The 15,083-nt window shown below is 39.4% G+C and overlaps 1 protein-coding gene across 1 annotated transcript; it reads right to left on the minus strand.

The window, feature by feature from the left end:
* Positions 1-3,225: 3,225 nt before the first annotated feature.
* On the minus strand, positions 3,226-10,228 carry LOC134805855 (uncharacterized). Its single transcript, XM_063779059.1, has 4 exons — positions 10,157-10,228; positions 6,850-7,049; positions 4,877-5,946; positions 3,226-4,667 (listed from the first exon to the last, which is right to left on the minus strand). The coding sequence occupies exons 1-4, from the start codon at positions 10,226-10,228 to the stop codon at positions 3,226-3,228; spliced, it is 2,784 nt and encodes a 927-aa protein (XP_063635129.1).
* Positions 10,229-15,083: the final 4,855 nt, after the last annotated feature.

Consider the following 15,083-nt stretch of genomic DNA (forward strand, 5'->3'; position numbering starts at 1 on the left):
CCATTAAATTGGAATGGGTTGACAGCCGCCATTAAATTGGAAAATGTCTGGTAGTTCAAATGAATGCCTCCATTAAATTGGAATGGGGTGACAGCCGCCATTAAATTGGAAAATGTCTGGTAGTTCAAATGAATGCCTCCATTAAATTGGAATGGGTTGACAGCCGCCATTAAATTGGAAAATGTCTGGTAGTTCAAATGAATGCCTCCATTAAATTGGAAAATGTCTGGTAGTTCAAATGAATGCCTCCATTAAATTGGAATGGGTTGACAGCCGCCATTAAATTGGAAAATGTCTGGTAGTTCAAATGAATGCCTCCATTAAATTGGAATGGGTTGACAGCCGCCATTAAATTGGAAAATGTCTGGTAGTTCAAATGAATGCCTCCATTAAATTGGAATGGGTTGACAGCCGCCATTAAATTGGAAAATGTCTGGTAGTTCAAATTAATATCTCCATTAAATTGGAATGGGTTGACAGCCGCCATTAAATTGGAAAATGTCTGGTAGTTCAAATGAATGCCTCCATTAAATTGGAATGGGTTGACAGCCGCCATTAAATTGGAAAATGTCTGGTAGTTCAAATGAATGCCTCCATTAAATTGAAATGGGTTGACAGCCGCCATTAAATTGGGAAATGTCTGGTAGTTCGAATGAATGCCTCCATTAAATTGGAATGGGTTGACAGCCGCCATTAAATTGGAAAATGTCTGGTAGTTCAAATGAATGCCTCCATTAAATTGGAATTGATTAACATAACCCCCATTAAATTAGGGAATATCTGGTAGTTCAAATGAATGCCTCCATTAAATTGGAATTGATTAACATAACCCCCGTTAAATTAGGAAATATCTGGTAGTTCAAATGAATGCCTCCATTTAATTGGAATTGGTTAACATAACCCCCATTAAATTAGGATATATCTGGTTATCTGGTAGTTCAAATGAATGCCTCCATTAAATTGGAATTGGTTGACAGCCTCCATTAAATTGGAAAATGTCCGGTAGTTCAAATGAATGCCTCCATTAAATTGGAATTGGTTGACAGCCCCCATTAAATTGGAAAATGTCTGGTAGTTCAAATGAATACCTCCATTAAATTGGAACGGGTTGACAACCTTCATTAAATTGAGAACAGTCTGATGGGTCACCTATTGGTTACCAACAAATTTGATATTTCAGGTTGCATTAAAGTGATTACATAAATATCATGATCAACAACCATCGCTGACCCTGGAGGGGTTAGATTTGGAAGGCGACCGAAGTTCCATCGGCAGCAAATGGGAGAGATGGAAGAGGTCATTGTTCATATATCTGAACGCGGCGAATGTCACTGATAAATTAGAAATACATATATGAGGATAAAAACAAGGAAACCTAGATTAGAAACAAGAAGACGAAGAAGTTAATGCTATTTACAATAGAGTCAATAGAAATAATAAAATATATGGTACTTACAGAACTAAAAGGGAAGGGACACACATCAATAATAATATAAAATCTTGTGGACGTTGTGGAAATAAAATGCATTACAAAGATTGCCCTGCACTAGGAAAAACTTGTTTTATATGTGGAAAAATGGGACATTTTCGCCAATTCTGTGGTATGAAAAGGCAGACAAATATGAACACAAAAGGAAACAAAAAAGCTAGAGATGAAGTAGGTTACATTTTTTAATATGTATTGATTGACAAATATTGCTGGTTAATTCTGGTTGTAAACAGAACCTTATTACTGTAGAAAATTGGAAACCTTGAATGCCTTGAATAGTTTAGAAGCTAGAGCAATTAACCAAATGTCCATCCCAAGTAGGTAGAAGTAGGTAGTTGCAGTTAGTTGTATTTTATAAAATTGTTGATGTATTGTTATTTTTGCTTGTATGTAAATTCAATGTTCACGTGTAAAAGTGCCCTTGTGGCCTATTTGCTGAATAAATGTTGAAGTTTGAATTCAGACAGCTCTAGCAGGTTGTAAGGGAGGAGTTTTGATCGTTCTGTGTAGAGTGTAATATCATTGTTTAGTACTTATATTGGCCCTATATGAATGAGTGAAATGTTTCAAATTTAGTCATTTAGGATGGAGACAAAGGACTTTCAAGAAAGTCTGATGGAGTACCTAATGCACCTGCACCTATTAAGGTATAAATTATATTATGTAGGTACAGCCTCATTCATCCACAGAAAAAAAACAGAAAAGGGGGAAGAGTATGAGTCTAGCTGAAAGAGATAGAGTATATATGTTAAGAATATGGATAACGGAAATAAATTCAGATCGAACTACAACCCAACACCTCATACTGTACAGAGTTTTAATAGAGGTGATGTATCTGTGGAGAATTATGTAACAGGGCAAATACTCAGAAGGAACATGGTTCATCTGAAAAGTGGGAAGATGTTCAGAGGAAGGATCAGGAAGAAGGAACTGATAGAGAACACAATGATAGTGATAATGAGCGAATGTAGCTGTGATTTAATGTGCCATGATTTGGTTATTTTGTTTGTGGAACCAAGGTTGTGGTTGTAATGTTGTTAATTAGTATGTACTTTCATACTTTATAAATATAATATGTACCTGATTTATCTGTTTCAAAAGTACATATAATATGTTTCGTTACTGTTTAATTTGGAAGACTGATTCTAGTATTGTACCTAGAAATATATTTGTTGTGGTCATAAAACTCTTGTTGTTAATTATCTAATTTAACTTCAAGGGAGGGATGTAGTGTATGCGATTATGCGAGTAGCTTACTCGTAAATAGCATACATACGCCGTCTCGTGTGTCCTTGTGTTGGCTGCAATGCCATAAAAAAGTAACTGTCACTGTCTATGGTACGATGGCCGCGGGCTGTACGTGCTGTTGTGGAAGTGAAGTTATATTGTGTTTGCGAGGGCATTGCCGAGCCGGTGTTTATGTTTAGGTGTTACATAGTTACATAACTACTAATTTAACAAACAATATAGTGGGCATCTCATAGTAGGATGATAAAATCTAGTTAATTTCTGCAAAATATCATTAGTTTTAGCAATATGTGAAAAAAGCTTTTGAATAAAACGATAATAAACCGATTTCTCGTTCTTTTTCTTATTTTTTATAATATTCGAATAATTATTCGAATATTCGAATATGTCGTCAGAAAAAGTCGAATATTCGAATACCTGAAAGTTTCGAATATTTGCAAGCCCTACTAAAGTGGCGTACGGATTCGTAGATGGCAAGAAGTTCCCGGTCATAAGGAGAATATTTTTGTTGTGCTGTAGTTAATTTGCGCGAAAAAAAATGCCAGAGGCTGCCATGCTCCGTTTTTGTATTGATGTATGGCTGCGCCGATCGATGTGTCAGACGCATCTGTGACTAAAGAGAGCTCAACATTGCAGTCTGGGTGTGCTAGGAGTGCTGCATCGCATACGCTTTGCTTGCAGTCCTCAAATGCTATGAGTGCATCACCCGATATGTCCACGGGGTGTGAGCCTTTCACGGAGCCAGTCAAGAAAGCGTTAAGCGGCGCTTGGAGTTTGGCTGCATGTGGGATGAAACGGCGGTAAAAATTAAGCATGCCCAAAAATCTTCTAAGCTCCTTTACCGTCTTGGGTACAGGGTAATCCTTAATGGCCTGAACCTTTGTTTCTAGAGGTTTGATACCGTCTGCCGAAATACTGTAGCCGAGGAAAGTAACTTGCGACTTCCCGAAGACACATTTTGATGTATTTATAACCATACCGTATTGCTGGAGTCTGGAGAACAACTGGCGAAGGTGGTCTTCATGCTCTTCATGGCACGTAGAGTACACCAGGAAATCGTCCAGGTATGTGTAGCAGAAGTCTAGTCCTCGCGTCATCTCGTCGACGAACCTCTGGAAAGTCTGACCAGCGTTTCGAAGTCCGAAGGTCATGAAGGGGAACTCGTACATACCAAATGGCGTAGTAATGGCAGTTTTTGGGATGTCGTCTTCGTTGACTGGGATTTGGTTATAGGCTTTTACGAGATCGATGGTGGAGAATACTTTACAGCCTGTGATGTTCTGTGTAAAGTCATGTATGTGACGGATGGGGTAGCAATCGGGTATGGTGCGGGCATTGAGCATTCGATAGTCACCGCATGGACGCCATCCGTTATCTTTCTTCGGCGCGAGGTGTAAGGGTGAAGACCATGGGCTTTCAGAAGGTCGAGCTGTTCCACTTTCGAGCATCGACTGAAATTCCGCTTTCGCTATCTTCAGCTTGTCTGGCGCTAGACGACGAGGTGGGCTGACGACTGGCGGACCGGGTGTTGTACGTATGTGATGAACGGTGCCGTGGTTCAACTGACGATGGGTGCCGGCCGGGCGAGTGACGTCAGGGAAGTCGCGTAAAATATCGTAGTATTTTGATTCTCCAATGATAGTCTTGATTGAGGCTATCGTATTTGATGATGGAACGGGTTTCGCTGGGGAATGCAGCGACGTTAGGCAGTCTATGAGGCGCTTGTTGGTGCAGTCGACGAGGAGGTTGTAGTGGGACAGAAAATCGACTCCGATTATGGCTTTAGTGACGTCCGCAACAATGAATCGCCAGCGGTAGCAACGTCGCAGGCCTAGGTCCAGCTCCAGGTGAGCATATCCGTATGTTGCGATGATAGAACCGTTTGCGGCGTATAACTGGAAGTCGGTTTTGGATCGACGACCTCTGACATCTGATCGAGGGTAAACGCAAAGATCGCTTCCCGTGTCGATTAGAAATTGTACTTTACTGTTTTTGTCTGTTACAAATAGGCGGCCGGGTCGCGTAGGGCAGTCATTTTCGGCCACTTCAGGCTGCCGCGCTAGTTTTCCGTCTTGTAATCGCAGGGATGGGTACACCTCGTTGCATCCGAACCGAATCTACGATGGTACCAACACACACCGTCGCGCACTTGTGAGCGTGCCCCGGACTTGGAACGCGAACGACTATTGCTTCGACGGGATGACCTGGTCTGGGAGCGAGAGCGAACTTCATACACGTGACTGGTGAGTGCTGCCATCTGTCGGGTGAGTTCAGCGATCTGCAAGGACATCGTCTCTAGAGGCGACGTCGGGTGCGGCGTAGAGTAGGGGTTGTGCGCTGATAACGTTGAAGGCGTAGCGCCGGGTAAGTGCGGTTGCAATTGAGCAGCTGTGGGTGACACTTCCGCAATGCGAGGGCTAGGCGAGGCAATCTCATGAATGTGATCTGCTAATTCTGACAACTTTGCCAGAGGAATATCTGGGTGTTGAGCTACTACAGTTTGTAAGTGGAGTGGGAGCCTGCTGGACCAAACAGTGCGTATGAAATTTTCTGGTAATTTAGTTGGGCCAGCGAGGTGAATCAGGTGGCGAAGAAACTGAGATGGTTTTCTACTACCCAACTCCTCATGCATCAGAAGCTGCTTCTCTTTCTGTTGTTGTGACACGGACAGTCTACGTATCAACTCTGTTTTCAGCGTAAGATATTTATTTTCCTTCGGTGGGTTGATAATAATGTCCTCTACTTCTGCAGCGATTTCACGTTCTAGTTGCGCCATAGCGTGGTAAAATTTTGTGGAGTCGGATGTGATACGTGCGAGATCGAACTGAGCCTCTAGTTGCGCAAACCACACCGCAGGGTTATCCGCCCAGAACGCTGGTACTTTAATTCCAATTCGGAATAAACTTGCCTGCGTAAGTTGAGAAAATTCAGCTTCGGTGTTGTTCACCTGGGTCGTTGAAGCGCCGGCCAGCTGCGCACTTGGCCGGGCGCTGAGCGGGAGCGAGGCGGGCGCAGTGTTCTGCTGCGCAGGTGGGAGCGAGACAGGTACGGTTATCTGCTGCGTTGGTGGAAGCAGGACGGGTGCTAGGCCGTCCGCTTGCGGTTGCGCGTTAGTTTCGGCGTCGTTTTCGGGAGGCATCTTGACGGAATTATCACCATTTAGGTTAGCCATGTTCTTGTTGTCGTGGTCACCAGTGTGGGTGTTAAACCTACGTGGATCGTAAATGATAATGCACTCACTTAGTAAACAGTATGTAATGTTTCTGGAATTACAGTTTAAGGTTTATTATTTGTCGGGATTAGCATTTAAACAAGCGGTTAGTACAGGCACACACAATTCACCAAAACACTTGTTAAGTTCATGCACCACACCATACATAATCAGTCAAGTAGCCTTTTAGTTAGTGTCAGGGTTTTATAATAAGATATCACAGTCGGTAGGTCGGTCCACGGATAGGATTTAAGTTATTGATGCGCGTGCGTCTGATCCCGTGACGTAGGTAACACTGCCGGAGGGGCGCGGTGCGCGCGGCATCGGCGCGAGCGACGATCGTTGCTTAGCAACGGTTGCCGGCTCGCGCGCGGCCATGTTGTCGACTTACGTTGTGGGTCCACACGAAGAAGGTTTCGTGGATTTATTTCTTTTGCGTAATTTTAATACTAATGTGGAGTAGGCCACAGAATCTAATACTTTGACAGACAGGCCCCAAAGATCTTCTGTTTTCTTTAAATTTAAAGACCTAAAAGTCTTAATAACTGTATTCAGAGAGACATACGAAAATTTGAAGATTTCTGTACATTCTGCCACATTTGTCTTCAAAATTTCTTCAGCGACGTCTGGCGATGAATTAAGGGATCTTGTTGTTTCTACCGGGATATTCGAGAAAAACCGCTCAAAATGATCTGCCACTTCACGGTCGGAACTTACTAAAGTGTCAGCAATTCGTAGGTTGTAGTGCGGATCCTTCAGTTTACGTTTTCCAGTTTCATTGCTGATAACTTGCCATACAGTTTTGACTTTATCGCTGGAATTTAGGATATTTTTCGACAAATAATCGACTTTAGCGGCGACACACAACATCTTAAAAGATTTAGAATAATTCTTGACGTACTCCAGAAATTCCGGTCTTTTATCAGTTGCCTTTAAATCATATAAGTCGTAGAGCCGGCGTCTTTTCTCGTGAATATCCGGTGTAGCCCAGTCGCTAAATTTAGTCTTGGCCTTGCCTTGCACCTTTTTCTGTATGAAACAGGCATCAACTTCCTTTTTAATACAATTAAACAATTCGGAACTCAAACAGTCAGGGTTTTCCTGGGTACATGAAAGACAACATAATTGTTTAGTAATATTACGATTGAATAAACCTAGGCGACTTTCGGAAATCGGCCTGCACAAAGTGTCTTGAGGAATTTCTTCAGTTTTCCCGCTGAAAGAAGCTTTTAGTCCACAGTGGTCGGAACTTAGGTTGTTAATAACAGATTTACTAATCACGTCATTATTACTAAAGATGTTATCTATACATGTAGCACTGGTTGCTGTGACTCGAGTGGGCTTACAAATAAATTAACTAAATTGAAGGATTTGAAAGTATTTAGTAACCTTCCACATAATGGCAAATTTTCTAGCAAATTAATATTGAAATCACCACATACAATTATATTTTTATGACTTCCAAAAACACTACTAAGTACTTCATCTATGAATGATTCGAATAAGTTATAGTCTGCCGATGGGGGCCTGTACACGCATATAATTATAAATTGTTCCAATTCAACACAAGAAAGTTCTATAAGGCGTTCCACAGACATGTCAACAATGTCTTTACGCTCCTTACTTTTTAAATTATGTTTTACCATTATCAATGACCCGCCGCGATTGCAAGATCTCCTAAAAAATGAACTTACTATTACTATGCATGTCGGATGTCATATAGATAATGTGTGTGTCAGTAACATAAGTTATGCTGATGACATGGTGCTGCTTGGTCCCTCAATCAATTCGATTAGAAAGCTGCTGAGAAAATGTGAGAGTTACGCGGACCAACATGGCCTTAGGTATAATGCGAGTAAAAGTGTGATGGTGGTTTTCAGAGCCCGTAAATATAATCCACAGATTGTACCTTCGGTCATGTTGGGAGGTGTAGCGCTTAAAATGGTAAAACAGTTTAAGTATCTAGGGCACATAGTCACAGAGAATTTAGAGGATGACCTTGATATTGAAAGAGAGAGAAGGGCCCTAGCCGTCAGAGGCAACATGCTCATCCGTAGATTTGCACGATGTACGAAGGAAGTGAAGCTTACACTATTTAAAGCGTTTTGTACATCCTTCTACTCGTGCAGTCTATGGGTGAAACATACGAAGCGCGTTTACAACACGCTTCGTATACAGTACAATAATATCTTCAGGATGTTGTTAAAGCTGCCTCGTCGCTGCAGTGCGTCAGGCATGTTTGCCGAGGCGCACACGAATGGCTTCCATGCCATCAGACGCAAGAGGGTAGCCTCTTTGCTGCGACGAGTGAGAGACAGTAATAACAACATCCTGAGGATGGTGGCTGGACGCCTCGACGTCCGATATTAAAATATTGGGTCAGTATTGTGACGGGTAGGGCTTAGAATTCTAATTTAATTATGTATTCATACATATTTACTAACATGTAGTTTTTAAGTTTAGATATAAGTAGACTAACACAAATATGGATTGTTAAAAAAAAAATCTGAAATAAACATTTTTTATTTTTATTTTTTTTTATTAAACCGGAGACTTAAGGACCTCTTCTTGAAAGACCTCTTCGTAAAAGACCCCTACTTGAAAGCCCTGGAAATAATTAAAAAAACAATAAGTATGTGTGGCCTTGCCGATCCTCGACGGGAGTTAAAATTCGCAAGGACGGTTGAGAACTTACCCAATGCAGAAAAGAAGCCGGCTTGTAAGTCCGTGCTTTCATGTCGATGCATGGGGCCTTCAGAGGTTATGGTACGAGGAACATATTCTCCCTGAAAATAAGTAATAAAACAATAAGCACTGAACACGTCTCGAACAATTTGATACGTAGATCAAGAAAAATACTTATGATTAAGCGGTTTAAGTCGCGATTTAAAAACAATATGGCTCACTGGCCTTTGAAGAAAACGAATCAACCTTCTACACCATCTCATCCGAAATGAAAATGACAGCTGACAGATCAAACCGAAGATACTTCAACTGCTGCGCTGCGTTTCGTTGCGCGCACGATATAGATACAGCTTCCAAAACTCGTTTCAATAAAAAAAATACCTAATAATAATTTCCAAAAAGGATAGGAGAAAGTTGTAAAATATTTAATTAGGTTTTAATTTCTGTGAATTAATAAAAGAAAACCTATTATTGAAGAAAAATCGAATAGCGAGCTACTCACACCCGCCCTCTGTCGATCCTTTCTGCAACTAATTAGCCTTTAGACCGACGTCAATTCGATCAATGCAAGTATTAAAACAAGTATTACCATAGTTCAACGCTAGATGGCCATTATATTAGAAACGAAATATATTAATACCTATGAGGTTTAAAAAAAATATTGTTACAGGGTAAAGATGTAGTCAATAGTGAAGTAGTTTCGCCGAAATCCTGCGTTGGTGGCTATCAAGCACTTGTGATGCTTTTCAGTGTATGTATGTAGCAAATACCTTGTAAACAGTCTGTTGCAAGCTTATGGGTCTATAATTTTCTATAGCAGTATGGTCACCTTTTTTGTAGAGTAGAGTTATAATTGATGTTTCCCATTCTTCAGGAATTTGTTTTCCGTGTCATAATTTGATTAAAGGGTTTTATATTTACTCATACTCATACATACTCATTTATTTATAATATAATTACATATTACACGTCAAAAATGGAAATTAAATTAGATAAATTAAGTTACAATTATAGTTATTACACTTATTATGTTACAATTACATTATTATTACAGTTTTGTTTGGTATACCTAAATAAGTGTGCCAAATATTATTACAATTGTGATGATAGTGTTAATTAAATTTGTTACATAAAAAATATTATCTAAAATGTCAACTTGATTGTAAATTATATAAGTCATTTAGACTGTAAAAGGCATGCGAGAGGAGCCATTTCTTTAGTTGGCGCGTGAATGAGTTGATGGATTTTATCGTGGTGATGTCCTGCGGTAATTTGTTATACACTTTGGGGCCCAGTACGTGCATGGTTTTGGAGGACTTAGTCAGTCGGTGGCTGGCGGGAAGCAGGCGTTCTTTGCTTCCTAGACGGGTACGGGTGAGCTTGCTAGTATTGAAAGTGTGTTTGTGTGTGTGTACGTGTTTGGCGATGTTAAATATGTATTGTGATGGTAGTGTGAGTATGTTATTTTGTATAAAGAGTTGTTTTGCTGGTGAACCTGGGGCCGCCATAGATAGTAGTCTGACCGCACGTTTCTGTAGGACGAAGACGCGGTGCCATTCTGCTGCTGTTCCCCATAGTTCCAGGCCGTAGCACATGATTGAGTGGAACAGGGAGAAATAGCTGGTACGCAGTTGCTTTTGAGGTAACACGTGGGCTAACCTACTAAGAGCGAAACACGCACCTGACAATTTGCCACATAAAGTATCTATATGCTTGTCCCATGTCCCATTTAAGGGAAGAGTCGAGGGTCACGCCGAGAAATTTTGTGTAATGTACTTGTTCGATGTTTGTGTCATCGATCCGAATATGTAGTGGCTTAGGAGGTTTGCCTCCGAGATTGATGTGTAATAGTTGTGTTTTCGATAGATTTAACACTAAGCCGTTATTGGTGAACCAGTTCTGCATCTGTCTTATGTCGGCACTGATTAGTTCTTCTAATCCCCGCACAGAATGGGCTGTTATGACGTCACATGCGTCGTCGGCAAACAGATACATGTCACCTTGGACGATTGAGGGTCGTTGACTTGTATCAAAAAGCATACATTTGCCAAAGACGACCCCTGGGGGACGCCTATGTCAATGCCGCCTAGTTCAGATGATACTTGGCCATTGTTCAAGGTCACCGCTTGTTGACGGTCCTTTAGGAACTCCAGCAACAGTTGATAGGCTGGGCCACGGATACCTAGGTGATGGATTTTTTTTGCTTATACGTCATGATTACATAAGTCAAAGGCGCGGGTCATATCACACAATAAAATGGCTACATGAGAAGACTTTTCTTTCGCGACCATGATTTTTTGTATGGTTTCGCGTATTACGTTTATACATGATCTATTGTTCCTATAAGCATATTGCTTATCACTGATTAAATCGAAACGTTCGAGAAAAGATGTGAGTCGTTGACAAAGACAATATTCGAACAGTTTTCCAAGAGCCGGGATTATGCTTATAGGTCTGTGGGAACACTCGATTGACATCATTAGGCCAAGAAAGGTACGCTCGGCTAGTATGGGGTCATCCATTAATTACGTCACACGAATTTCTAGGTTTTTTTACCCCTCCCCCCCCCCTTGTCACATTTGGTCACATTTGGCAAACCCCTCCCCCCTAGTGTGACGTCACATTTTTTCTACGAAATCGCCAAATCGAATTAAGTAAGTACCTAAGTATTATTAATATTTAATCAAAATATTTTTGACGATATAAATATTAGTAATTTTATAACCCAAAAGTGCTTAGGAAAGAAAATTAAAAGAATAAAAACGATTATCGTTTTAAAAACTTGTTATTTAAATGTACAGCGAATAAAATAATTAAAAAAAAAATTTCGGTTACTGATGAAGTTAAAGTGACGTCACAAAGTTTGTGTCTCCCCCCTCCCCCATGTCACAATATGTCACATTTTCTTGACCCCCTCCCTCCCCCTAAACGTGTGACGTAATTAATGGATGACCCCTATGGCGGAATGGAAATAATTAGTAATAGCTGAAATTTTCGGTGTATGGGACAGATAATAAATCTAGTGATTACGTCGACACATAATCCAAATAAATATATTACATTTAGGTATTTAAAAAAAAATCTAAAAATATAAAAAATCACAGAAAGTTTGTAAAAAATATTAATAACATTTTTTAAATTTATACTCATAGAGAAATATTTGCTTTATGACATTAAGCATGAATCACACAAAAAATAATTCTGTATCCTACATTTAAAGTAAGTAACCTACGGTTATTATTAAATTCAGTATATTTCCGTCCTCAAAAATGGTAATAGGCTATTTTTTCTCTCATTATTTCCAAATTACAATAAGTACAAGCGTTGCAATTTAATCGTACACTAAATAATACCGTATGGTAGGTTTTATGGGGTTGTGCATTAATTGCCCGGTTAAAAATGGTAATAGATCAATATCATATGGGATTTTTATTATGAGTTCTCTTTCGTCGAATACTGTAAAAATCGGCTTGAAATATGATTCGTAACACAAAAAACCATCAAAAACGTTATCGTTGCTTTAAAGTTGCCGCGCACGAGCCAGCGAGCTAACGCGATTGGTCGTTGCATGGAGCGGGGAGACGGAACGATGAAACGTCCATCGCCCCGAGCGCGAATATTTAAAAAAGTATTTAGTATATTTACTATTTACTCGGTCAAAACATATGTACCAGTGAACGTAAAAAATATGGGAGACTAGATTCGAACTAATTATCAGCTTTAATCTGGGCAAGAGTGCTGTAAATAAGAAAGTAAATTTTACGTAATTGCAGGCTTTCCGTCTTTGCGTGCGCGTTAAATTTAATACAATAATAGGCCAATTATATCGGGCTATTATACTGACACACACCCAATTTGATAGCAGAAAAAGACGCGAAATTAAAATTTTCTTAGGGAAATCAAATCTTCGTGCCTATAAGTTTAAACCATTTAAGGTTTCACTAGCGGTCATTTAAGTACCACCCCTCACCACTAAAATGTAATTATCAAAAACGACAGTTGCTAATGTTCCCCAAAGTAAGCATTTCTAGTTATTGCTGCAATACAGTGGTACCGGGCACCTTGCGACGCAAGGCCGAGCAGGAATCGCAAACCTTAAAATATTTGCACTAATTAATTGAGTTAGGATTTTGTTAGTACTCTTTAATTGAATAGCAAAAAATATAAGTTATGTATTAGAAATACCGTTTTTATTCGATTTTTAATTAAGTAATTATTGTTAAACTTATTTTTACCGTGTGGTGTCGGTTAAAATTTCACTAGTAACATCATTTGGCGACTAGGGCAATAAAAATCGACACCATAACCAACAAATTAACAAACAACAATAACCAACAAATTAACAAACAACAAAAATTTGCAGTAATATTCCAAAACTCGACTGAACGCAAGCGCACCGAACCGTGTCGCTCCCCTGACGCGACTCAGTGTCATAAAACGTAAGGCCGTGGTATTAACGACAGCGGATAGCTGAGCGGCGAGCGGTGACTGCAGGCGGCAATAAGGTGTTCAGTTAATGTTTTTATAATTTGAAATGACTTCGTTTCCATGTAGAAATAACCAAACAGACTTTAGAAGCATTTAATATTTTATTTGTGGCCGTATAAATTATGTTTTATTGGTAAATTAACTACAATTATTCATATTTGTGGATAAAACAATATACATACTATAATTAATACTAAATTAACATTAAATAAATACATTATTTATGACATAAAAATACATTGCGCGTATTTAACTACTTAGCACTGTTTAATTACGATACTTGCAAGCAAGTAGTAAAGTATATGGCTCCATCCTATCCTGTACCATGATATAGAAGCGATAACAATTTTGCGACAGTTTTGTATAGATAATGGATTTGTCGCTAGAAAATTACGATATCGAGATAAAAGTCAGGTCTCTGAGCGCTATTGTATCGTTAAATGCTTTTTACTTATACATGTTTTAAATTTGCCGCGCTTTTTCTAGTCAAGCTGAATGTGTTTCACTATAGAATAGTCATCGAATTGGTTCAGATTTAACGTTTAATGCATATAAATAACATAATTAGTAAATAACATAATTTTGGACTAAGTACATTATACATACCTACATGACATCAGGCTATGGTTTGGCGCACCGTGACCCTGAACGGCGCGGTAATGTGTTACGGCTGTTAAGTGAAGTCCAGACGGGATGATCAAATCGACCGATTTGATCAGAAATGAGATTGGGGTCAATCTCCAAATTAAGCAACAATTACAACTGTACCCATATTTGGAACCTCAGAATAATATACCCGGCCGGATACCGGATAGTAAGTTTGCTTGATTTCAGAGTAAACAAATTGGATTTAAGAAACAGTCACGGTCATATTGTACATTACTCGTTTATTATTTCAAAACAATTTAAACATCCACTCACTTGCACGCGTAGGTACCTACTCATTTCGAATATAGAAATGAGTCCGCGCCAACGTTCACCACGAAACAGGTTAAAACCTGCACAATGCGCACCTAAAAACCGAAATGTAGGTATTGTTAAATTTAGTTTGTAGTTAATTAGTTTTTTGGTGTAAGTGTATGAACCAAGAACTGAAATAAATGATTTTTTATTTTTTTTATTGTTCCGCCGGCCGAAGATTCGGCGGTCGGATACCGAATATTTGGCCGACGGTCAGGCCGAATATCCGGTATCCGACCAAAAAACTATCCATTGCATTTCTAATTGAGAGTGGCAACACTATCGTAGGTCGTATTGCCCTTTTCTAGCATATACGTCCCTCGCTCCTACACTCCCACCACACAGGCAGGTTGCTTTGTCAGTTATACAAGGCAAATTTTCAAGTCATTGGCTTGCTGTTTTTCCATCTGGAAGGTCGTGAAGCTAAACTGCTGGTGAGTTTTTGGATTTGTACCTCAGTTTAGCTGACTATATTGAAATAGTTATTTATTTTACAAGGGGGCAAAGTTGTTGTTTAACCGCTTGTGCTAATATTGATACTTGAGCAAGTAAAACATTCGAAACATGGAATCTTGAGCGTTGCAAGGGTTTCAAAGCACGAGGGTTAAACAAAATTTGCCCCAAGTGAAACACAAAATGTTTCACCACACCAACCCAAAGCAAATATTAAATGTAAAAATATCATACAAAATCAAATACAAATGAATTTTAACAAATATTTATGATTTAAAAGTCAATTCTACCAGCAAACATAAGAAAACAACTCAAAATTTGCATTTGATTCATTTGCCTCACTTGTGAATAAAATGAAACTTTGCTCTCAGTTTTTGAAGTGCAAAGTAAGGCAATAGATGGTCTACAACCAAGCTGGAAAGTAGGCAATAGCTGTAGCACCTGAACCACCACTACTACAATGTTTCATTATTATCAACATCTGTCATTGGTGACAGTTCGCTACAGCAATGAGTATAATTTAAAACATAAAAATCAATAAAAGGTCTT

This window comes from Cydia splendana, unplaced genomic scaffold, assembly GCF_910591565.1.
Source record: "Cydia splendana unplaced genomic scaffold, ilCydSple1.2 scaffold_70_ctg1, whole genome shotgun sequence".
Classification (NCBI taxonomy): Eukaryota; Metazoa; Arthropoda; class Insecta; order Lepidoptera; family Tortricidae; genus Cydia; species Cydia splendana.

Coding starts and splice junctions, on each gene's coding strand:
- LOC134805855 (XM_063779059.1), bottom strand. CDS start 10,228: ATGTGCTACGGCCTGGAACTATGGGGAACAGCAGCAGAATGGCACCGC. Junction 7,050..10,156: donor TCGTCCTACAGAAACGTGCG/GTCAGACTACTA, acceptor TCATGTACCCAG/GAAAACCCTGACTGTTTGAG. Junction 5,947..6,849: donor AAAAGACCGGAATTTCTGGA/GTACGTCAAGAA, acceptor CGATCCACGTAG/GTTTAACACCCACACTGGTG.